The sequence below is a fragment of the Delphinus delphis genome, chromosome 10 (assembly GCF_949987515.2).
Source record: "Delphinus delphis chromosome 10, mDelDel1.2, whole genome shotgun sequence".
In the NCBI taxonomy this organism is placed as follows: domain Eukaryota; kingdom Metazoa; phylum Chordata; class Mammalia; order Artiodactyla; family Delphinidae; genus Delphinus; species Delphinus delphis.
The window spans coordinates 40,489,866-40,514,634 of NC_082692.2; the positions used below are offsets into that span (position 1 = coordinate 40,489,866).

General features: G+C 52.3%; 1 protein-coding gene across 1 annotated transcript; it reads left to right on the plus strand.

Annotated features, from left to right (window-relative positions):
- The first annotated feature begins 4,854 nt into the window (after nt 1-4,854).
- Nucleotides 4,855-16,727, plus strand: IP6K3 (inositol hexakisphosphate kinase 3). The gene is made up of 5 exons (XM_060021999.1): nt 4,855-5,041; nt 10,975-11,185; nt 12,292-12,467; nt 13,479-13,654; nt 16,308-16,727. Exons 1-5 carry the CDS (start codon nt 4,855-4,857, stop codon nt 16,725-16,727), a joined length of 1,170 nt encoding a protein of 389 aa, XP_059877982.1.
- The last annotated feature ends 8,042 nt before the right edge of the window (nt 16,728-24,769 follow it).

Genomic DNA, 24,769 nt, shown 5'->3' on the forward strand with positions numbered 1-24,769 from the left:
GAGATGGGCCTTGTAAGGCCAGTGGTCCATAGTAGATGCTTCATAGGAGTAACTAGGATCGTAGAGGATATATTTGTGCAATGAAACATTGGAGTGCCTGAGGTTGCTCCATACAGGGTATCTGGCTGTGAGTTGGTGAATTAGTCAGGATGGACTAGGTTGAGCTGCATAACAAAATACCCCCAAACCTCAGTGCCTAATATAGCCCAGATTTTTTTCTCTGTCATGCATAGTCACTCAGGAAGTGACTGTGCTTCCAAAATTACCTTGGCCAGGGAAGGAGAATTTAGGACACTGCTTTCTCTAAAAGCTCCCACCAGAAGTGGCATATGTCACTCCCCTCCATGCGACGTCGGCCAAAGCAAATCACACTTTGGCCAACGTACCTTCAAAAGGAAGTGAAATCATACCACATTCCCGTAGGAGAAAACAGAATATTTGTGAACAGTCTTGACAATAACCACAGTCAACCAACTAGTTTCCAGATATAAGGAGCTGACAGCCTCTGATAAGATAGAGATCATGACTCATTTAGTCCAAGCTGAACCCTTACAAGTTTGATTTGTGGTTTCACCTGCCACCTTCCCTAAAATGGGAGAGGCGAGTTCTAAAAGAGGCGTATCTTCCGTAATTTTTAATGAACTCTGGTTTAGCCTGTGGGGAGAGGTTGTAGATACAGAAAGGATCTCAGGAAGAGGAACTAAAATGTGCCGACTGGTGGTGACGAGCCACTGTGCCTTCATTCACCTCAGCTTGATGGGTGACATCTGTCACTGTGCCTGACGTCACTGGTACTGTCACCCGTCCCCACTCTGGGAGCCAAATACCACTGCAGGCCCTGCTGTCCGTGACCCTCCTTTCAAACCAGGGAGTGTCTTGCAACCCAGCGCAGGCTGGCTGTCACTCAGGCCCCGCAGGGCTGCACTGACACAGACGGTCCAGGGCCTTATTTAACGACCAGCTTGATGGCCGGGCCCCATCAGAGAAATTAGCCCTTGAGTCTCCTGGGGTGAGGCCCAGAGTCATTTCATTCGGGACTTGGCAGGAAGGATGGGATGAACGGAGGACTTCTCTAGCTCAAGCCCACAGCAACAGACAGGAAACCTCAGTTTCCTTGGGAATCCAAGGTCAGCATTAGTGCCAAGGGGAAGCCGCAGAGTGCTTCTCCGAGCAGCAGCAAAACCCACCTGCCTGCCTCAGGCAGGTACCCCGAGGGCTGAAGCCACTGCGCATCCGTCCTCCTTCCGCCCCTTCCCACAACCTGCCTCAGAACCTCAGACCACACAGCTCAGGAGCTAGAGGACCTTCAGATATCCCCTAAGCTAGACCCTAAGATGACCCTTGAGTGGAAGGGCCTCACTTTCCCCAGATTCAAGTCCAGCTTTTTTTTTTTTTTCCAGTATGCGGGCCTCTCACTGTTGTGGCCTCTCCCGTTGCGGAGCACAGGCTCCGGACGCGCAGGCTCAGCGGCCACGGCTCACGGGCCCAGCCGCTCCGCGGCATGTGGGATCTTCCCGGACCGGGGCACGAACCCGCGTCCCCTGCATCGGCAGGCGGACTCTCAACCACTGCACCACCAGGGAAGCCCCCAGCTTTTTTAAAAGTACAAACTGGTTACCCAGCAGACACCCCACCACTGCCAACCCACACCAAGTGTGGGGCAGGAGAGTTTACGTTGCTGTGTGTGAGCCGTCTCAGAGGCCTGGGGCCTTCTGGCTGATCCTGGCTCCCTGAGAAGGTTTGGCCAGGGCTCCTGAGAACACCAGACCCTGGGGGTGGCAGGGATGGGAGGCAGAGGCGCTAGAATGACACCCCCCCAGACAGAAAGCCCCAAGCCGGTCAATACCAAGGCCCAGCTCCGGGGGGCCTCACCTGACCCCTCACGATGGTTTCTGCAGCAGTGTGGATCCCAGCCACCACTAGGACGTGCACTCACTGTCATCAGGTAGCAGGAGGGCAGGCCAGGGGGCATCAGGGTAGGAGAACTCAGGCCTGGGGACAAGAAAACCTGAGTCCCTGTCCCAGCACAGCCAGTGACTTGCGGGTGACTTTGGCCAAGCCCCAGCCTCCTTGGGGTTCAGTTTCCTGACTCTCAAAGTAGAGAAACAGCAGACCCCAACCCCTCTGCATCACGGCAGGGAAGCGTGCTCTGAGCTAGTGTGCCTGGGTTCAAATCCCTGTTCTCCCGCTAATAGCTGGGCACACACACGCAAGTTACTTAACTTCTTTGTGCCTCGTTTTCCTCATCTGTAAAATGAGGCCGATAACTAATTACCTCATAGGGCGGTTGTGAGGCTTCCATGGGTTCATCTATGTAAAACTCCTGGAACACTGCCTGGCTGTGTGTTTGTTACCATTTATTGTTATTTTCTCCCCATGCCACCACTGGTAGGTGACATCCGTGTCCTTAGAGCTCCTCGGGGGGACAGGGGGTGTGGGGAAAGAAGGGTGGTGGGCTGCCCAGCACAGCAGCACGAGGGCTGGACTGGGACTCCACCTGGACGCCGCCAGAGCTGGGCTTGCAAAGGTGAGGCCAGGCCTGGTTAGCGCCAGGCGCTGGGGAGACAGCGTGGTGCATGGGGCCTCGGCTCCTTCCAGGAGTGGCTATAAATGAACTTTACAACATGGCTGTCCCTCTGCTTACCAGAAGCGCCTCTTCCCCCCTTCCCCGGGGACAGGTGAGCTGGCAAAGGCCGACACACAAGTGAGCCCGGCCAGAGCAGAGGTGTCGGGCTGCCTTGGTTTTTCTCTTCCTTCCTCCTTCCTGCTTCGGCCAAGTTTACAAGGAGGATTGGGTTTGCCAAGGAACTGTGATGTCTTGTCTGATAACCAGACTGAAGGTATCAACTCATCCTAGGGCTGATTCCCGATTTTCCTCGCATCTAGATGCCTCCCAACTTCTTTCCTCAGCTCCTGGGGGCAGATCCCAAGCAGGGCTCACCTCTGGGTGGACTCAGAGCAGGGCTGGGGGGAGCCCCTCGCCATCAGGCCCCAGTCCTCCTCGCCCCAAGGCCTCGCCCCAGCACCCACAGCCTCCCCAGTCATGCTTCAGCCACGCACCCGGCAAAGCACATGCACACACCAGGCAGAAGCCACCCCCTTTCCCTTCCTAAAGGGGAGCTCTATGGCCTGCCAAATAGTAGTCAATTCGGGAGCGGCACCGTGGAGGGGAGTGTCGGGCCGGGCTGAGGCTTTCAACTCCGCCTGGTGCTGGAGATCCAGGTGGCTGGTGGGAGCTTCTCTGAGCTGGAGTCCTGAAGCAATTGACAGGTACTGCTGTGTGTGGAGCCAGCCAGCCATGCCCATGGTCTGGAATGAAGGTCAACAGAGGGTTAATCACGCCCAGCACTGCCTAGCCTAGTTGCATCCTTGGCCGGCCGGGAGTCCAGCAGAGGAGAGGGTATTAATAACTCCGTGGTGACAGGCACCGCTGCGGGAATGTCCTCTCGAACAAGCTGAATACGACCACAAGAGCCTCCCCTTGCAGTGTCTCCTTGGCACTCTCCTGAGACAAAGTCAGGATGTCTTTAGGGGCCATGTTTCCAGCCCAGAGTTCCAGCATTTGCCTGAGGTCCGGCAGGCCCGCTCTTAGGGAGGGTGAAGGATGCACACGTAGTGGGGGACCAGACGAGGAGCCCCCGCTTAACTTCTGCCTGTGCTCCTGGCCTGAGGTGGGCCCCAGCAAGCCATTGAAGGCCTTGCTTTCCTCATTTGCAAGCAGGCAGTGATAAAGCCGGCCCTCCCAGGGCCGATAGGAAAATATGACCACCATGGCAATAATGCTAGAAATAATCATGGTAAATCACATTTATTGAGCACTTAGCTCCGGGCACTGGGCTAACCTTTTCATGGGCTTATATCTTATTTCCCTTTTTTTTTTTTTTTTTGCGGTACGCGGGCCTCTCACTGTTGTGGCCTCTCCTGCTGCGGAGCACAGGCTCCGGATGCGCAGGCTCAGCGGCCATGGCTCACGGCTCCAGCCGCTCCGCGGCATGTGGGATCTTCCTGGCCTGGGGCACGAACTCGTGTCCCCTGCATCGGCAGGCGGACTCTCAACCACTGCGCCACCAGGGAAGCCATGGGCTTATATCTTAGTTCTGAACCCTAAGTCCACGAGATGGGTATCATAATTATCCTGTTCTACGGATGGGGAAACTGAGGCCCAGAGAGGTTTAGTAACTTCCCCAGGTCACACAGCAATAATGTTGTGGAGTCATGATGGTGCACAGCAGATGTATATGCAATATCAAAATGAAGCATTCCTATACCCCTCCAGCCCCTGCAGGATGGTAAGTCCCCACCAGCAGGGACTCTGCTCTCTTCTCGTTGGGTTGGGATCAAAGTTCCCAAAGAAAGGCAGGCAACGGGACATGAGAAGTTCAGACACAATCACTGCACTCTGAAAGCTTACAGTTTTAGGTATTGTTTTTTGAACGTTTTAATATTAAAATTCAAAAGGCATAAAATGGTATTTAGTGAAAAGTCTCCATCTCAGCCCTGCTCCCCAGAGGCGGTAACTGTTACCAGTTGCTTGTAACAGATTATTCCAGAAGAAATCGATGCCTATTTACAGTCTTGTTTAACTACCTGGGGGTCGTGGCTGGCGACTTCAAGTGCTGCCCCCACCAGCACACCACCTCCCTCACATCTTTTCCCCTCCTCCTCTGCTTTCCAGGGAACCCCACCAAGAGCCCTCAGCCAGGAAGACACCTGTGCTATGACAGCGACAAAGGCCAAGAAGGAGAAAGTTGAGGACTGCTGACAGCCCCGCCTTCTGTCCGGGAGCTGCTACCTCGACCTCAGGCCCTCCCTCCTCTTGTGGATTTGCGAGTTGTCCCCTTCCCACGCTGAAGCATGGTGGTGCAGGACAGCATGGACACCCCTGGCGTGCCACTGGAGCCCTTCCTGCACCAGGTCGGAGGTCACCTGAGCGTACTGAAGTATGATGAGTACACGGTGTGTAAGCCCCTCATCTCCCAGGAGCAGAGGTTCTACGAGTCCCTGCCACTGGCCATGAAGCGCTTCACTCCGCAGTACAAAGGTGAGTGTCTGGGAAGTCCCCTGTGCTCAGTATCCCCGCATGGGGCCAGCACGGGGGTGGACGCACACACCTGCCACCTCCTCCAGCACAGTGTGTTGAAGTGTTGCCATGGAGACCTGCCCCTCTCCACAGCCCAGCTGGCCTTCACAGCCCCAGTTTCTCTAAACTCTTTGAGCCTCCAGGCCTGGAGTGTTATGCCATTTGGCGTCCTACAAATTAGCTCAAGCCATCAGGCTTCGAGGAATTGAGAATGGGATAAAGTGATTGCCCAACCCCACCCCGCCCCGATGGGGCATCCCGGTCTGTGCTTTGGGAGTGCCATGGCTGGATCCTGTGACTGTGGCTGGTAAACACAGGACAGGTGGAGACCTCCTTCACCTCCCTCAGGTGACCCAGGTGCATGGCAGGAGCCTCGGGTCTGAGACAGGTTATGGAGGGGCTGGTTCACAGTGTGTTTGGGAAACCAGAATTCCCACCCTCATCCAAGGGCAAAGCCGGGGCATTTCCGCAGTGTAGCTGGGGAAACGGTGCACGGAGCAGTGTGTGTTCCGGATCTGAGCACAGAGTAGGTTCCGGGGAGAGAAGGCTGGGGTGGGGGGGAGGGCTGCTGTGTGCTGACCTCCGGACAGGGGCACTCTGTGGGCCGCCAGCATCCGCGGGGCAGGCTGTTTTGTTCACATCCAGCCTTCGGTAAAAGCGTTCACAGGGCTCAGGGCAGGACTCTGCCAGCCGCGGGCCCACAAAGGGATACATACTCAGAGAAAAGACCTCCTTTAGAGGATTTTAGACCTCTAATACGTCAGTTAAAAACTTACCTGCATTTCAGTGATGTGGATAACTGGGAAGGATAGGGCCTGTCTTCATCGGTGTTTCTCAAAGTGGGATCAGCCAGCTTTACCAGAATTGCTGGTGCGTGTGTGTGTGTGTGTGTGTGTGTTTAAATGCAGGCTCCCAGGCCCCATTCAAGACATCTGAATCAGAATCCCTAGGGTCAGGGCCTAGGAATCCGTATTCAGCCTGCTCCAGATACAGACCCACTGAGAGGGGCCCAAGGCCTTGAGCCCTGGGCATTGCTTCAGTCATGGGCTGCCAGCACCTCTGAGAGTCTGAGATAAGACAAATGAGAGACAGGGGCAGATGGCTGGTGTACAGCCTTTGCAGGCCTCCCCGGGGGCCCTCTGGGGCCGCAGGCCGGCGTTGCCCATCAGCTGTGGGTCACTGCCCATCTTGTCCGAGCACCCACTGGAGCTAACATCTGGCCCTTCACAACTGAACTCAAGCCAGCAAAGGGGCGGCAGGATCTCGGGTGGGGTGGCCTCCTGCCCGCAGCATTTCATGCTGGTTTGACACAGCTCTGGAGCTGAGACAGGCTGCCAGGGCAGCCCCAGGCAGAGCGGGAAAGTGAAAGAGGCTGGTGGGTTTCCAGGACCACATCCCGGTGCCGTTCCCTCCCCGTTCCCTGTCTGCACAAGCCATCCTCCATTTGGTGGGGGGCGGGGGGGGGCGCGGGCGGGTTAGGACCGCACCACTCTGGGGAGTCTTGGGCACCGTCGACTCTCCAGACCGCTCCTCTGCCCTGCTTCCCTCTCAGGTTGGGCCCATCCTGGTACCACCCGCCTTGGGGCCCTGCTAACTTGATAGATTAACCTGAGTCATCACTTCACGCATCAGTCTTTGCCTTGGGCTTCATTCAGGAGATGATGTTTGCAAACAAGTCGGGAGGGGCCGGGTCAGGGAACCACAGGACATCTCGCAGGTGAGACCACGCAGCCTGGCTGAGGGTGAGGGTGAGGCAGAGCCCATGGGCTGGCGTGACACCCAAACAGGAGGTTTCGATGATGCAGAAACGCTGACTCTCTCGCCTGCCCGAACACGGCCGGCATCCAGGCGCCCCCCAAGGAAGCGCACGTCTGAGGAGACACGAGAAAGGCCCAGAACTGGGAGCCTCAAGCCCTCAGACGCCAGGGCCAGGGAGCTGAAGTCAGGTTTGGGATGGGAAAGGGTCCCCCGAAGGACCTCAGGCTGTGTGGGCATCTTGTTTCACCAGAAAAGAAAAGTAATATAGGCCAATCCTTAGTGTTCACTCAGTGCCAGACACACTGGAAGCAGTTTCCATGACTGACTCGTTTAATCCTGACAACAGTCCTCTGAGGAAGGTGTTTCTATCATCCCCATTTCACAGGTTAGCAAACTGAGGCACAGAGAGGTTACCCAACTTGCCTCAGGCCACACAGCGAGTGAGGCAGAGCCAGAATTCAAGTATGGCTCCCAAGTGTGGGCTCTCAGCCCCCCAGGCCGGCTCCACCAGCGACTATCACTGAAGAGACAACTCCTCAGATGCCAGTGCTCTGGGGTCACCCAGCCCAACGTGGGTGGGGATGTGACTTGCCCAGGGTCACTCAGCTAGTGACCTCAGGTCAGGGGAACCCGAACACCCACAAGGCTGCCACAGGGGTCTCCCTTTTCTTGCTGGTGGGAACAACCCAGAAAGAGAGGCTGTTCCTGACGTGGCCGCCGCATGCCCCAGAGCCCACCCTCTTCCTTCTCACTCCCTGCACGGTGACGGCAGCGGACTGCTGGGCAGGCACGTCATTCCCAAGGGCAGCTTCCCTGTGCCAGGAGCTCATCTTGGACCTTTTGCTGGGCTCCTTGGGCACGACAGCGTCTTGAGGCTGGGTCCGTCTGCCTCCCAGTCTGCCCATCGGCTTTGGGTGAGTGAGGACATACTCCTAGGTCAAGTTGGTAGTGGATGAGCCAGATTCATATTACAGACGGCAGCAAATAAATGTTCTCATGAGCTTAAAAATAAGTACATGACGGAATATTCATGGAAGCTGCTCGGCCAAATCGAAATTGCTGAGATGCTCTGGGCACGTCAGCCAAGGCAGCGAGCACTCCTGTCTGCCCAGCTGACATGGTCACAGCGGAGGTGCTTGGGGGGACTGGTGAGCAGGCAGACAGGGCCGGGGTCCCCCACTCTCCTGGCCAGGCAGGGGCAGCAGAGTGTTGGGAGCCCGTGGGCCGCCAAGTCCCCATGGACACCCAAGGCAAGCACAGAGACCAGCCAGCTCCCCCTCTTCTCACACCTGGAGGGTAGGCTCTGGGGCCTGGGGGTGGTTCCCAGGCCAGTCCTCCTCCCTGGAACAAGCACAGTGACCCTCCCGCCAAGAAGTCTAGGCTGGAAATGTAACACCGTATCCTTGGGCTTCTTGGCGCTTCCGGCCCTCGGCACTCTCACGAGGTGGTGGCATCGTAGCCTCTCCGTTCGCTCCTGTGGAACAGAATGACCAGAACAAATGTGACTGGGGACGCAGCAGGAGTGTGCCTCGTCCACACACGGGTAAACATAGCGTGATGACACAGGAGTCTCCCGATTAAGTCCCAGGCCCAGTGCGACAGCCTGTTGCGTCTCCCACATTCACGGCTGGCGTGGCCTCCATCCCTTACCAGCTGTGTGACCTCGGGTGAGTTATCAATGTCTCTGAGCCTCAGTGACCACAGTCAAGTGCCTTGCAGGCTTACTGACCAACAAAATGCACATAATGCTGACACACAGTAGGTGTAAAAGACCAGGCAGTGGTTATTACCACCGTACTTGTGTCCCTGACCTGCCATCAGCCCCCTGCTCTCATGAGCAGGACAGCCCTGGTGGGCTCGGTCTAGGGATGCAGGCTACTGTCCAGGTAAACTACAGAATCCTCTGTCATGATTACTTCACGGGACACTGGGGCCTGGGATGAGCTAAGGAAGAGCAGAGTTTTTTAAGGAACTGGAGGGAACCGAAGGTCACGCTCAGGCTGTAGAATTAGGGCACTGGGAATCTGAGATGACAGGCCTGGCCCAGGGAGACCACTGAGCTAGGCACAGACGGGCCTCGAGCGTGCCTCACTGAATTATAGAGCAGCCCTGAAAATGAGTGTCTGCTCTGAGCAGCCCAGGAAGGCCGGGCAGGGCCGCACGAGGGGAAATCAGCTGCCTTGGCTGCTGGTTCAGCAGAAATGACCACTTAAACGCTGAGAAGGTGACCAAGTGGCCGGGGGAGGAAAGCAACACCTGGGAGGATGTGACCACAGACAACCCTCCCATCTGTCAGGGTCCCAGCGGAAAATGAGCAGTACATGCCAAGGGAGTTAAATAAAGAGAATTTGTCAAGGGACTATTCACAGAATTGCACACAGGATTAAGGGAACAACTGGGGAGACTTCCCTGGCAGTCCAGCAATTAGGACTCCATGCTTCCACTGCAGGGGGCATGGGTTCGGTCCCTGGTTGGGGAACTAAGATCCCACATGCCATGCAGGGCTGCCAAAAAGAAAAGGGGGGAACAACTGGGGATGGTGAGGCAACCAGGGAGCGGAACGGCTGGAAGACTGTAACCAACCCCAGGCCTGAAGGGCCAAGGTGAGGGCGTGGCGGAGTTGAGCAAGAGGGAGGCTGCAGAGAAACACAGCCACAGCAGAGCCACGCCGCAGCAGGGAGGGAACAAGTGGGATAAAGCCCCAACCTTTCTCCTCCCCTCCCCCCATCTCCAGCCAGTGTCCCTCATTGGCCCAACTGTCAGGCAAAAGAGCCATTGGTGCAGGCTTCCCTGGTGGCGCAGTGGGTGAGAGTCCGCCTGCCAATGCAGGGGACACGGGTTCGTGCCCTGGTCCGGGAAGATCCCACATGCCGCGGAGCGGCTGGGCCCGTGAGCCATGGCCGCTGAGCCTGCGCGTCCGGAGCCTGTGCTCCGCAGCGGGAGAGGCCACAACAGTGAGAGGCCCGCGTACCGAAAAAAAAAAAAAAGAGCCATTGCTGCATGCCAGAGTCAGCCCCCAGGCACAAGATGGATGGAGAATGGGTTGATAGAAGAAGGAGCAAAGAGAGGGTCCTCATGGCATCAGCTGCAGGAAGAACAGGGAGCAAAGGACTCTGCAGAGAGCCGGTTCTCTCAAAAACATTCGTGTCGCCGTCTCCCGGGCCACGACCATGAGTATCTTCCACCTTCATCAGAACTCTGGCGAGGCTGGGCACCCACAGAGGGAGGGCTGGACCCTGCCACCAGAGCGAGAAGTCCAAAGAACACCAGAGAGCCATTAACGTACAGGCCAGAGCCAATGACCTGACCTGGTCAATGTCCTAAAGGAGAAGCTCGGCTAGCGCATGGGTTCAGTGGGTGTCCTCACATCCTTCACTAGCACAGCCAGCGACTGGAGTAGGATGTCATGCCTGGATTACAAACACCGGTGGTTAGGAGGTACCATTGGAGAAATCTCACACGCCTTCTGTTTTCTATCAAAGAACCACATTCTGTCCATAATCTTCACGTGCTGTGCGTCTAACCGAAGGCAATGGCGAACGTCAGTGTGAAAGCCAGGGATGGGGGGAGGATGAAAGAAAGGGCAACCCGAGCACCAGGAGGCTGTTAGAGGAAGGTTTCCTGGAAGAAGCTGCTCAGATACGGGTTAACAGAGGGGAGAGCCAGGGTGTCGAAGGAGGCAGAGGACAAGGGGCAGGAATGAGAGGAGCCCCCGGCTTCCCTCACTACCACTCAGAGGCGGGGGCCCTCTTTGCAGAGGACCAGCTCGGATGCCCCCAGGTTGGGCCCCGGTGGGGTGCTGCGGGGTGCCTGGGTGGTGTGCTCGCGCACAGAGGAGTGGAGATGTGAGGACAAAATGTACACAGCTGCTTTGTTTCAAGCATGGAGGGGCAGGGAGAGGTGACGAAGCAGAAGCTGTACCAGCATCCACACGAGGCCATTTCCGCAGGCTCCGCAGCTCTGGGCTCATTCTGGAACAGGATCGGGTTGAGACCAGTCCCCGTAGCTCTTCCTTGAGAGACGAGCTGGGGAAGGGGGGCAGCTGACCACTGCCATTAAACTATAGTTCAAAAGGACATCACACTGCATCCACTCCGTAAATGTCATCTGGTTTCTCCATCCCTCCCCTTCTGCAGGCACCATCACCGTGCACCTCCGGAAAGACAGCCGAGGCCATCTCAGCCTGGTTGCCAACCCACTGAAGGAGATCCGGGGGCCCTTCCAGGTCTCCACGGAGTCGGCGGCCGTGGCCATATGGCAGACCCTCCAGCAGACCACCGGCAGCGGCGGTGCCCTCCCCCTCCCCCAGTGGCAGCACACCCAGCTGGCACACTCACTCAAGGAGAGGTGAGGGCCACTTGGCAGGATGACAGAACCCGGGCAGCACGTCCCTAGCAGGCACCAGCACTGCTCCCACCTGTGCCCAGGCCGATGGCTCCCCCTTAGGGCCAGAGCCGAGCAAAGGAGAAATTCAGATGAAGGCTCTGTCTAGAATAAGCCACGTGACCAAAAAAAAAAGGAATGCATTTTCTTTGGTGCCCCTTCTAGAGGGAGGATTTCAATGCATTTCATCTCGGACGTGGATGCACACGCCGAGTCCTATGCAGAGCAGACATTCAGTGTATATTTGTTTCATTAAATACCTGTTTCACTGAGACCATGAGGTGTCTCTGGAGGGGGAAAATGTGCAGAGCAGAAACCCCAGAAGGTTGACATAAAGGAAAAGTGTGGCTAATGCCTCCCTAAGATCATCTTCTGTAGCGGTCAAGACTGGAGAGGAGAGAGGTCAACTGCAGTGCTCCGTGGGGCCCTGGAGACCCAGGCGGCTCAGGATGCCCAAGGTCCTTGGAGAGTTCTCAGATTAGCTGACCTTTCTCAGATGAAAAGGATCCCTGGGGATTTTTTAAATGCTTATGGGAAACAAAAGGGAGCTAATACAATGAAAGTACCTCCCTTCCCCAAGGATCTAATTAAGCCTCCTGGCTTGGCGTCAGGAAGCGGTGCATATTATCTCCATGTTACAGACGGGGAAGCCGAGATGCAGAGGGCAGGAGAGGGTGGACCAAGGACCTATGATTCTTCCCCCCATGGCATCTGAAGCCACAGTAACAGCCTGACCTCCAGCCTTCTGATTCCAGGCAGGGTCGCCACCTCTGTACTGTGTTGCCTCCAAAAGGAGGTAATGACCCAGGTCATTTACAAGTGCATTTAAACCGCCTCAGCCCCCTGAGGAGGTGACATGCTCCAGTGAGTTATTCCGGACTTTAGAGACCCCTGCGAGGCCTGCAGCATGGCCTGATCTGGTGCCCCGGGGCCTAAGCAGGGCCGGCAGGGCACTCCAAGGTCCTGCAGGCATCCTGAGAGTAGCCAGGGAGAGTCCACATCAGGGTTCAGCCAGGAAAGCCCAGCCAGTCACAGGGGCCCTGACTGTCGTGTGCTCCCCTCGCCCGCAGCCCAGCCACAGCACTCCTGATGTCCGAGCTCCACCTCAAGGCCCAAGTCCCCCCCCTGGTGGAGGATGTGAACGGGAACCAGACAGAGAGGAGAAGCTTTAACCCGTGGGGCCTGTACTGCCACCAGGCCCACCTGAGCCGCCTGTGCGCTGAGTACCCTGAGAACAAGAGGCACCGTATCCTTGCCCATGACCCGCCTGCCCGCCCAGCCACCACTGCGCACGGTGCTGTCAGGGGCGCGGGGTGGTGAAGGGAGTGATAGACAGACGTTTCGGGGCAGGGCCAAGGGAGGTGTGGGTAGGGAGAGACAGCCTGATGTGAGAGAGAGTGGGAGGCACAAGCCCACCCACCTGGGACCTGGGAGAAAGCAGATCTCTCCAAAAGAAAAGCCAGAGGCTGGAGAAGGAGGACTGCGGGAAAAGCTGAACAGAGTAACCCTGTTTGGGCCACTGGCTGTGTCTCTGCCACCTGGGCAGTGGGGATGGACAGGGCTGGGGTCTCTGCGGGCAGATAGGAAAGATGACTGCCACGCTGGGTGGGGGTAGGGGCGCGGGTTCAAAGGGAGGGTGGGTCCCTGCACCCATCCTCCCTTTTACACCTCCCACAAACTCAGTGAGCAAATTCAGGCTTGAAATGCCCCCCTTTTGTCACCTCTGGGCTCCTTCCCGCACACCGGTGGCTGGTTTCTCTGTATTTACTAAGACACATCTGCAGCCCTCATCCCTAAGAAGCTTTTGCAGGATAACTACTCCGCTGAAATTAATATTCCTGCAACTCATCTCTGAAGCTAATATCAACCCACTTCTCCCCAAAAGGTATTGGCCCATTCAGTGACTCGAGGTTTTAGCCTTATGATTTTCTGCCATAACATGTAAATTGGGCATGGCCTGCCAGGGATTTCACTCCTGAATTTAAATTACAACCTCAGAGCAAAAAGGAGAAGGAAAAAAAGCTCACATCCTCATCAACTCCCCCTGAATAAATGGACTTATGAAAGCAGCCTGCAAAGTTAATACCCTGAATTCTTCACAGCGACTGACAGGCTGGTCTGTAATGAAAGAAATGGGAGTGAAGGGATGGGGCTCAGAGGAGGGAACCTCCAGCCAGCTTCAGAGGCCTGCTAACCGCCTCCTGTGGGGCAGTGGCCTTTATGTCCTCAGAAGCCTTCCTTAAAGTAGCATGACCAGGGTTCCTGCTGCTGGAAAATGTCGTGTCACAGTACAAGCATCCCTGCATCTTAGACCTGAAGATGGGGACCCGGCAGCACGGGGACGATGCGTCGGAGGAGAAGAAGGCCCGCCACATGAGGAAGTGTGCACGGAGCACCTCGGCCTGCCTGGGCGTGCGCATCTGCGGCATGCAGGTAGGTGGGGGACGTCTGCGGGGCTGGGCATCCTGGCATGTCCGCTAGGGGCAAGGATGTCTCCCATCCAGATGCTGCTGCCCCCCGCAGGACCCTTCATTTTGTGGGAGCAACAGAGACGGCGGCCAAGCACCTCTTTCGCCAAGAAAACGTGTATCCTGGTCTAGGACACACTGGGTTTTTTAAAGAGCGCCTTTCAGGATAGTGATATCAAAACCCCACCATTTTGGGGGAATGTAAATTGGTGCAGCCACTATGGAAAACAGTGTGGCGGTTCCTCAAAAAACTGAAAATAGAATTGCCATATGAAAAAAAAAAAATTAGAATTGCTATATGATCCAGCAATCCCACTCCTGGGCATATATCTGGACAAAACTGTAATTCAAAAAGATACATGCACCCCCTATGTGCGTAGCAGCACTTTTCACAATAGCCAAGACATGGAAAGAACCTAAATGTCCATTGACAGATGAGTGGATAAAGAAGATGTGGTATATATATATACAGTGGAATACTACTCAGCCATTATAATGCCATTTGCAGCAACACGGATGGACCTAGAGATTATCATACTAAGTGAAGTAAGTCAGACAGAGAAAGACAAATACCATATGATATCACTTATATGTGGAATCTAAAAGATGACACAAATGAACTTCTATGAAACAGAAACAGACTCACATAGAGAACACACTGTGGATGCCAAGTGTGGGGGGAGGGATATATTTGGAGTTTGGGATGAGCAGATGCAAACTATTATACATAGGATGGATAAACAACAAGGTCCTACTGTACAGCACAGGGAACTATATTCAATATCCTGTGATAAACAATAATGGAAAAGAATGTATATAACTGAACCCCTTTGCTGTACAGAAGAAATTAACACAACATTGTAAATCAACTGTACGTCAATAAAATTTAAAAAACCACCATTTTTAAACTCATCTCAGGATCCCTGGCAGTTGGAACTTTCCATGTGACCACGTTGGTCCTGCCCATGTTGAGAGCAGACCTTTGATGACAGTGTGCGAGCAGGTCTGGGAGAGAACTGAGAGAAAGCTTCTCTGCGTGCTCCGTTGGTTCCTCGTTCTCTTGAACCATGAAGCTGAACCCTCTCCTTCTCAGATGCCGGCAGGCAATCTGCTCTTTGAATCCTTATTGGCCATTTCCTGTTCTTTCTCTGCTTTTTCTGCTGCTTCTTGCTACCTCTTCTCCTTAACAAAGTGGGAAGGTCGTAACCTGCAAAGCCCAGCAAAGGAATGGTTAATTTTTTATTGCCCCGACTCCACACTTCATTTTTGCTGTTCTGATGTGGCTTATAGCCAAGGCTGCAGGAGAACAGGAGGAAATTAACTTCCTCCAGTGGCTCACTCTTAGAGTCTATCTACTAAAGCAAAACCAGACACGGATTTGATGGTAATCGTTATAGCTTTCCTTAATTGAAACTGCCACCCCTTGAAGCTGGAAGTTGAGTCTATAAGTGTGTGGCACAGATGTCCCTAGGAGGCTTGGAATACAGTCCCCAAGAGAGTGGAGCGTGACAATTGGTGGAGTACATGGAATCTCTCTCTGGACCGCAAACCTTCTGAAATTGATCTGATTTATTTACAAAGAGATGCCTGTCTTGTGCTTAGAAAGGCTAATTGTAACAGCTGATCTCCAGCCCTCCAAAGGCAACACCAAGTCGATGGTATCTTTCTGATTTTTTTTTTTTTTCAATTCCTGTTTTCTGTAAACATATCATGTAATCTGAAGGCAGGGAAGACCTGAGAAACTGTCTTGGTCAGGTACGGGCAGCCCTTCCCAGGTGTGCCAGGCAGAGGTGTGCCAACTCACCCTCTGGCCATGCCAGCCACTGACCTCCGTTCAGCCTCTGCCTGCCTCTGTCATCTGAATGAAATGGGAGCGGCTGCCACTGTCTCCCCCCTCGGCATCTCTCCTCCATCTGCTCCCTTCCGGTGGCCAAGACGTGACAGGGGAGGGGAGAAGGGCTGATGCTAAAGAGAGGAGCCACCAACCCCGCAGAGCTGCTGCGAACCTTCCCTGCTCCATCCAGGCTCCCCTCAACCTCACTGGCTGCCTGAAAACTCCATCCACACCTGATCTAGCCTGTCTTTTCATCTCCAAACAATTCACCCCACTCTACCCCCAGAGCCATTACGGTTTTCTTAGAATCTGCAGAGAAAGGACTTCATAAACTTTGTTGGGGGAAATTTTAATCTGCTTGGCTTTCCAAGGCCATTGGCTGTGATTTCAGATTCCCACTAAAGCTTTCTCGCTTGGGTTTGCTAATATTTAAAGAGGGCCAGAAGCCAGGGTTTAAATCATGGTTTGGAGGTTGACATTGGAAATTCACAAGAAAGGAGATCCAAACCTTTTCCTGGTGGGCGGAGGGTCACCTTCATAGGATGAAGGATCTTTAGACCTTGGATTCCTATTAAAGGCTTGCACAGAAAGCATTTTAAAATGTAAAAGTTACACTGGTGCTTGATGAAAGATCATCTTGCCAGTCATTGCAGCCATTCTTGCCCTGCATCTCTAGAAATCTGTTTATATATTAGGTAGTTTGTGATGCTGCCACTGTAGCAGATGTGATTTTTTTTTTTAAGTTTGCAATTCTTCACATTTTCTATCTTCTTTTTAATGTAAGGTTTATCAAACCGATAAGAAGCACTTTCTCTTCAAAGACAAGTACTACGGAAGAAAACTCTCAGTGGAGGGCTTCAGGCAAGCGCTTTATCAGTTCCTACACGATGGGACCCGGCTCCGGATGGAGCTGCTAGAGCCCATCCAGCGCCAGCTCCGGGCCCTCCTCTCAGTCATTAGGAGCCAGAGTTCATACCGGTTCTACTCCAGCTCTCTCCTCATCATCTATGATGGGCAGGAGACTCTGCAGACGCCCCACGGCAGCAATGTCGTCAAAGTCGACATCCGGATGATCGACTTTGCTCACACAACATACAAAGGCTCCTGGAATGAACACACCACCTACGATGGACCAGATCCAGGCTATATCTTTGGCCTGGAAAACCTCATCCAGATCTTGCAGGATATTCAAGAAGGAGAATGAGACTTGTTGGATCCATCCAGATTTTTCTGGAGGATAGCTCTCCAAAGGGGTCTGTTGGTAGCTAGGGTAGTCTACACACCCCTGAGATGTGTCTGTAATAATTATACCTACATTCAAAAGCCATCTCTATACGTGGCAGGCTATACTAACAGCTGCTAAGGAAACCAGCTCTGGAGGTGATTCACGTACCCTGGCATCTTGCACTCATGCCAGTCGTCGTAGGCTGCACAGCAGGATGAAATGGTGCCTTTCTGGAGTAAAGGGTGGGGTGCAGAGGAGTTACAGGCCAGCATTACAGTGAGATTCTGGAGTATTTGCATTTAAAGATGCTTTCTTTTTGTCATGCTGCAGTCTCACAAGCTGTAAGGCAAAAAAAAAAGAAAAAAAAAAAAACCTTACTTGAGGAAGCCTGGAAGAATGAGTTCCCTAGTTATCGTTTTTCTGCTCACATGGGCTGCTGGCTCCCAGGGCAGACAGAGCTAACGAATGTCTCTTACCTTCCTCAGAGGCACTGTTGGTGGGGCAGGGTGAACTGGGACGGATCTGCCCATCTCACCAGCTTTGTCCCCAGGTTCTGAATGGACAAGGACAATCCCAGACACAGTGCTGGCAAACCAAGACCCCAGCTTCCCCATTTTGGCCCGTGGAGAGGCGGGTCCTATGGGAAGTGATGATTTTGTCAGATTCTGACCATGAAATGCAGCTTCCGGTGGGGGTGAACACATAAGGAAGATGTGAACTTCTACTCTCCAGTTCTATTTATTTATTTAGGGGGTGGGGTGGGGGAGTCAGAAGAGAGGAGCCTGGAGGACCCAAGAAATCAGGTAATGTTTATGAGACGGGTAGACAAGTGTAAATACTTGTTCTAATTAATTCCTTCTTCTGCAGCGTGGGAACCTATTATAATGCCCTCGAGTCAAGCCTGAGATACATTACCCAATTAGGGAAATAAATGTGTTAATAAAATTGCTGAGGTCACCAGTGATTATTTGGTGTGCATTATTACCCTTTCTGTTTGTTGATTCTGATCATCGTACTGTATGGTAATTCCAATTTATGGGTGATTAAAGTATACACAGCAAGAACACTTCACCGATTTCCTTGTAATCCTTCAGGGAACCTGGGTGAGAAATGGTGGCTAATAAAATATCTGCGTGTATCACAAGGCGGGCACCATACCTGAGAAATAAGTGGTCCTTTCACGTGAACCTTATACAGTGCAAAATGAAACCATTTTTGTATTCTCATAGCTAATTATCATCAACTTTCAAAAATCCGCACCAGAAAAAAAAAAACAAAAAAAAAACCACACCAATAGAAGGAAAGAGTGCCTGCACAATAAAAACTTTTGTTTAATTTTAGTTTACATTATATGGATTTCCAAGCAAGGTAACTCGCCTACTCATGTTTGGCTGAGGTAAAGATGTGAGTGATTTGCATGCCCTGCGTCCACGGTGGAGAATTGAGTCAAAGCGCGCTGAGTGGCAAAAGGAAGTCAGCCGAAAACAAAAGATTTGCTCATGATGAAAGGGAGCCCGACATACTGCTTTTTCTGGGTCACTTCCTCGCTTGAGAACCTGGTACCACATCAACCAAGTCCAAAGCTCCCTGGCTGAGCTTCTGATTTCTGTCCCCATTCTCTGCCTTTTGTGCTGTGGGAGCTGCCTGAGGCTGAGGGGAATGTCAGCTGGAATCTAAGTCTTTTCGGACCGGCCACCCATGGGGCTAGCCATGCGGCAACTGCTCTCTGTGGCTGGCTCCATCTTCCTGCCCATGTGATGACCCGCTACCCCTTTACCCCACGGTGCCCTTCATGGGCAGCCTTTTTCCTCCTCTGCAAATCTTCTGAGGTTCAGCCTAAATGATTCTCTCCTCCTCCTGAAGATATCACCAACAATAGTGCAGTTTGCTGCAAGGGACAAAGTTGGCTACCGTTTTAGACTGTTCTTCCTAGACTCCCGGACTCAGAGGGGCAACTGTGGTCTGGAAGCTTGTGTGAGGCTTTGCAGATTCAGCAACTTGGCTGAATGAGTCCACCCAAGTATTGCAAATCTGGGTAGAGGGAGAAGAACAGAAAGATTCAGAGAGAAGAGAAAGTGATGGGTGTGTATGTGTTTGCTTTCCAGTCTGAGTTTACTGAAAAATGGCCAAAGGGTGAGGGAGCCCCAGGTATCCAGCAATCGGTGAGCACAGCCCTGTCCTGCTCAGCTGTTCCCTGCTGATCTCTTTGCTAAGTGCTACGGATGACCCAGCTCTTGGGAGCTCAGATTCTAGTTGAGGAGGCAAGAAAAACACAAATGAACTGACCACAAACCACACAGTACATACCCAAGGATACAGCGGATTAATCCACATGGTACAGATGATCAATCCTGTAATAAAGTTGAACAGGTTTGCGGAGAGCTGAGTCATCACGGAAACTTGGAGGAGGTGAGACTTCATCTGGGCCATGAAAGGTGACAGGAGTGGGAAGGGGCTGGGGCGTTGGTGAGGGGTGGGGAGTGGAAGGAGGGAAAAATCCAGCAGGCTCGTGAGTCTGGCGACAGACCAGCCCAGTCAGGGTGGGGGTTTTGTGGCTGGGAGTAGAAGTGAGCAAAAAGATGGAGTGAGCCCAGTTGGTGGAGACCCTTGGAAATCTGGCCAAGTATCTCATTCATTTGTTCGCAATTTCATTCATCCGTCCTTCCTTCCTTCCATTCATCCACCCAACAGATATTTTCCGAGTGCCTGGTGCCTGATGTGCCAGGGCCTTATAGGAAACCAGGAAGTGTGAGGATTGTGATGTCATCCTTAAGAACCTTATGACTTAACAAGAGAGTAAAGACCCTCATGTGAAAATATCACGGGTGCTTCAACAGGGGATGGGGGCCGTTTGCTTAGCAGTGCAGAGTGCTACACAGGAGAGCAGAGGCAGTGAGGACTCCCTGCCACATGGGGTGATCACAGAGGTGAAGCTGAGCCTTGAAAGGGAGGCAGGTCTGAAAGGTGATCAAGAAGGGCGGGTGTTCCAGGAAAAGGATCAACAACTACAGGAACGGGGAATCAAGCATTCTGCTCAGGGCACAGCGAGTGGCCTGTGTTGACCACAGAAGGATGATGTACGGGGCACCGAGGGAGATTAAGATGGAAATGGAGAAACCCCAGAATGTGAGAGTTAGAAAGGGCCTCTGGGGGCTTCCCTGGTGGCGCAGTGGTTGGGAGTCTACCTGCCGATGCAGGGGACATGGGTTAGTGCCCCCGTCCGGGAGGATCCCACATGCCGTGGAGCGGCTGGGCCCATGAGCCATGGCCGGTGAGAGGCCCGCGTACCGCAAAAAAAAAAAAAAAAAAAAAGAAAGGCCTCTGAACCTTCCACCTCTACTGCTAGCTCTCACCTGGAACACTGCAAGAGCCTTTCTTCCCCAGACTGGGGAGCTCTCTTCTTTTTTGAACTGAGAAACACACAGGTAGTAGTCAGAGGAGGATAACTATTTGCAGACAATCTCCAAATATCAGTGGCTTCACATTTCGATCCACTTGGGTTGGCAGAGAGTCTCTGCTCCACACAGCCATCCAGAGATCCAGGATCCTTCCATCCTGTGACACCACCATCTTCAACCACAGTCCTGAAATTTAGACAGCATAGAGAAGGCAGACCTCACATCCCATCCTGTGGCCCTACCCAGATGGAGTCGGGGGGCTGAGATTACTTTAATTGTGTGCACAGGATGAGGAATTGGGTTTGATGAGAACCTAGTGTGTCTCTACTGTAACCTTTCTCCATAAACCTCACGTCAAATTGATACCTGACTTATGGGGGGAGAAACAGAGACATAAAGAGCAAGTGGGGGGCATGTGGGGTTAGCAGGGGACTGTTAGCGCCAGAACTGGGGGTTCTAACCCAGATCCTCCCTCAGGCTGTGTCCTCACACAAAGAGTGTGCCCAGAGTGCTGGCAGATTGGCTTAGCCTCTCCCCAACCTCAGTTTACTCATCTGTCCCACGGGACCTCTGACTCGGTCCTCAAGACAAGTGATGGGGAGAAGCAGCTGCTCCTGACCCCCCACACACACACCGGCTGGGGTGCAGGGACAGGGGCAGCCTGGGAGACAGTCAGCCAGCCCCACCTCTGTCCCTCTGGAGTCCCCTGTGTGATTGAAGAGGAAGCTCAAAAGCAGAGTGTTATTACAGCTTTTCCATAATGCAATGTCATCAGGAAGGCCTGGGCCTCTGGGCAGCACCCTGGCAGCCCCATCACTCTTCCCAGCTGCACAGAGCCTTTTCGACCATGCTGGAAAGGGCAGGAAGCAGTCTAATGAAACACATGGCAAGGCAAGACCACTCTCAGCATCTCTTCAGAATGATCTAAACTTCGGACTTTTGATTTAAATCTACATCCTCTGTGGCCAAAACATAAAACAGAAGATGAGGGAAAGAACAAAAGTGAAAGTGTGGGTGCCAAGAATCAGAGGGGAGGGAGGGAGGGAGGAAAGTAAAGAGTGAAGTAAGTCAGAAAGAGAAAAACAAATACCGTATGCTAACACATATATATGGAATCTAAAAAAAAAAAGTGGTTCTGAAGAACCTAGTGGCGGGACAGGAATAAAGATGCAGACATAGGGACTTCCCTAGTGGCACAGTGGTTAAGAATCCGCCTGCCAATGCGGGGGACACAGGTTCGAGCCCTGGTCCAGGAAGATCCCACATGCCGCAGAGCAACTAAGCCCGTGTGCTACAACTACTGAGCCTGTGCTCTAGAGCCCGTGAGCCACAACTACTGAAGCCCATGAGCCACAACTACTGAAGCCTGCGTGCCTAGAGCTGGTGCTCCGCAACAAGAGAAGCCACTGCAATGAGAAGCCCTTGCACCACAACGAAGAGTAGCCCCCGCTCACTGCAACTAGAGAAAGCCTGTGAGCAGCAACGAAGAACCAACACAGCCATAATTTAATTAATTAATTAATTAATTTTTTAAAAAAAGATGCAGACGTAGAGAATGGACTTGAGGACACGGGGAGGGGGAAGGGTAAGCTGGGACGAAGTGAAAGAGTGGCATAGACTTATATATACTACCAAATGTAAAATAGATAGCTAGATTCCATATATATATGTGTTAGCATACGGTATTTGTTTTTCTCTTTCTGACTTACTTCACTCTGTATGACAGACTCTAGGTCCATCCACCTCATTACAAGTAGCTCAATTTCGTTTCTTTTTATGGCTGAGTAATATTCCATTGTATATATGTGCCACATCTTCTTTATCCATTCATCTGATGATGGACACTTAGGTTGCTTCCATCTCCTAGCTATTGTAAATAGAGCTGCAATGAACATTTTGGTACATGACTCTTTTTTTTTTTTTTTTTTTTTTGCGGTACGCGAGCCTCTCACTGCTGTGGCCTCTCCCGTTGCGGAGCACAGGCTCGGGACGCGCAGGCTCAGCGGCCATGGCTCACGGGCCCAGCTGCTGCACGGCATGTGGGATCTTCCCGGACCGGGGCACGAACTCGTGTCCCCTGCATCGGCAGGCGGACTCTCAACCACTGCACCACCAGGGAAGCCCTACATGACTCTTTTTGAATTATGGTTTTCTCAGGGTATATGCCCAGTAGTGGGATTGCTGGGTCGTATGGTAGTTCTATTTGTAGTTTTTTAAGGAACCTCCATACTGTTCTCCATAGTGGCTGTATCAATTCATATTCCCACCAGCAGTGCAAGAGTGTTCCCTTTTCTCCACACCCTCTCCAGCATTTATTGTTTCTAGATTTTTTGATGATGGCCATTCTGACCAGTGTGACATGATATCTCATTGTAGTTTTGATTTGCATTTCTCTAATGATCAATGATGTTGAGCATTCTTTCATGTGTTTGCTGGCAGTCTGTATATCTTCTTTGGAGAAATGTCTGTTTAGGTCTTCTGCCCATTTTTAGATTGGGTTGTTTGTTTTTTTGATATTGAGCTGCATGAGCTGCTTGTAAATTTTGGAGATTAATCCTTTGTCAGTTGCTTCATTTGCAAATATTTTCTCCCATTCTGAGGGTTGTCTTTTGGTCTTGTTTATGGTTTCCTTTGCTGTGCAAAAGCTTTGAAGTTTCATTAGGTCCAATTTGTTTATTTTGTTTTTATTTCCATTTCTCTAGGAGGTGGGTCAAAAAGGATCTTGCTGTGATTTATGTCATAGAGTGTTCTGCCTATGTTTTCTTCTAAGAGTTTGATAGTTTCTGGCCTTACATATATGGAATCTAAGAAAAAAAAAAAGGTCATGAAGAACCTAGGGGTAAGATGGGAATAAAGACACAGACCTACTAGAGAATGGACTTGAGGATATGGGGAGGGGGAAGGGTAAGCTGTGACAAAGTGAGAGAGTGGCATGGACATATATACACTACCAAACGTAAAATAGATAGCTAGTGGGAAGCAGCTGCATAGCACAGGGAGATCAGCTCAGTGCTTTGTGACCACCTAGAGGGGTGGGATAGGGAGGGTGGGAGGGAGACACAAGAGGGAGGAGATGGGGGGATATATGTATATGTATAACTGATTCACTTTGTTATAAAGCAGAAACTAACACACCATTGTAAAGCAATTATACTCCAATAAAGATGTGAAAAAAAAAAATGAGAGAGGGTGGGCACAAGTAGGCTGGGAGACCTCGGTTTATTCTAACGTCCTTTCTCTTCAGATTCCTTTGGTGAGAGATGACTGGTTGCCAGGGCCTGTTGTCAGATAGTGACTAGTGCTTGGAGGGAAAAGGGGACCAAAACTGAGAGGGCTGCTACTTTGAATGGGGACCAGGGAAAGCCTCTCTGAAGTGGCATTGAGTAGAGAGCAGAGTGAAGGTGGGGAGGCAGGTCCCTGGGGCAGATGACAAGATATCTCAACAGAGCTGAGGGGTCTGGATGTATTAGGCTGAAATTTAAGACCCCAGCGTCTCCCAGCACACCTCCAACACATACGTATCTTGAAAAAAAGCTCACCTCCAGAAAAAGGCAGCAGTCTGCTGCCAGCATGACCCTTCCAGGGGCATTAAATGACTAGGTCCTCCAGTGCAAGTCCGGACCCACTTTTAATGGTAACATATCTGGGTACTGCAGCCAATCATTTCCTCCAGTTGAAGAAGCTGAAAGAAGAAAAATCAGGCAATCGTGCCCCACAATACAGCTAAATATTTAATTCGGTTTTAATGTTTACATTATTAACAGCAGCATTACAAAATGATATTTTTACTTTCAAGCGATTTAAATGTGCGATTCGGTGTTTCAATGACTGGGATCATTATAATTTGAAAAACTGAAGCAGCGCTCCCTCCCTCCACTCTCCTCCCCCTGATGGTGCCTGGTTTCTATAAAGAGCTAGTAGGGCTCCATAAAGCCCAGATACCCATCCTAAATGGATCGGGAGGTACAGCCCCGCTGGAGTTTTTCAAGGAGCCAGGGGAGGCTGCATTCAGTGTGGAATGAGCGACAGTCAGCAGGTGGGTGTTAACATGGTCATCGACTTCCGGAGGGGCTGGCACTGCCAAGCCACATTCCAGGCGACGCCTATTAATGTGCCCAGAATGGCACCCGGTGACTGACAAGCCAGTGAGCCCAGACTCAGGCTCCAATCACCCGCAGGCATGGGGGGCGGGGGTGACAAGGTAAAACAAGGCCAGAGATGCCCCCAGTGCCCCCTGGGAAAATACAGAAACACACCATGAGTGCAGTTCACAACGATAATGCTGCATGGAGGCCTGAAGAGGCATCTGATGGAGGGGTAAGTGCACGGGCTCTGGAGTCAGTCAGCTGGGGTCCAGGTCCAGGCTCTACCACTTACCCACCCGGTGACCTCGGCAAGTCCTTGTCCTTTCTGTGCCTCAGTTTCCAACTCTGTAAAATGGGGATAAAAGTGGTACTTTTCTCTGAGATCCATTGTGAGGACCAAATGAGTCAATAGGAAGGCCTTTAGAACAGTGCCAGGCACACAGCAAACACTCAGTACGTGTCAATTTATCATTATAATTCCCATTTTAAGATGACGAGCTGAGGCTCAGAGTGATTAAATAGCCCACCGAAGTTTGGC

Excerpts from the sequence above, each read along its gene's own strand:
- IP6K3 (XM_060021999.1), top strand. The coding sequence starts at position 4,855 with ATGGTGGTGCAGGACAGCATGGACACCCCTGGCGTGCCACTGGAGCCC. Across the intron at positions 5,042-10,974 it reads CTTCACTCCGCAGTACAAAG|GCACCATCACCGTGCACCTC; the intron begins GTGAGTGTCTGG and ends CCCCTTCTGCAG. Across the intron at positions 12,468-13,478 it reads CCCTGAGAACAAGAGGCACC|GGTTCCTGCTGCTGGAAAAT; the intron begins GTATCCTTGCCC and ends TAGCATGACCAG.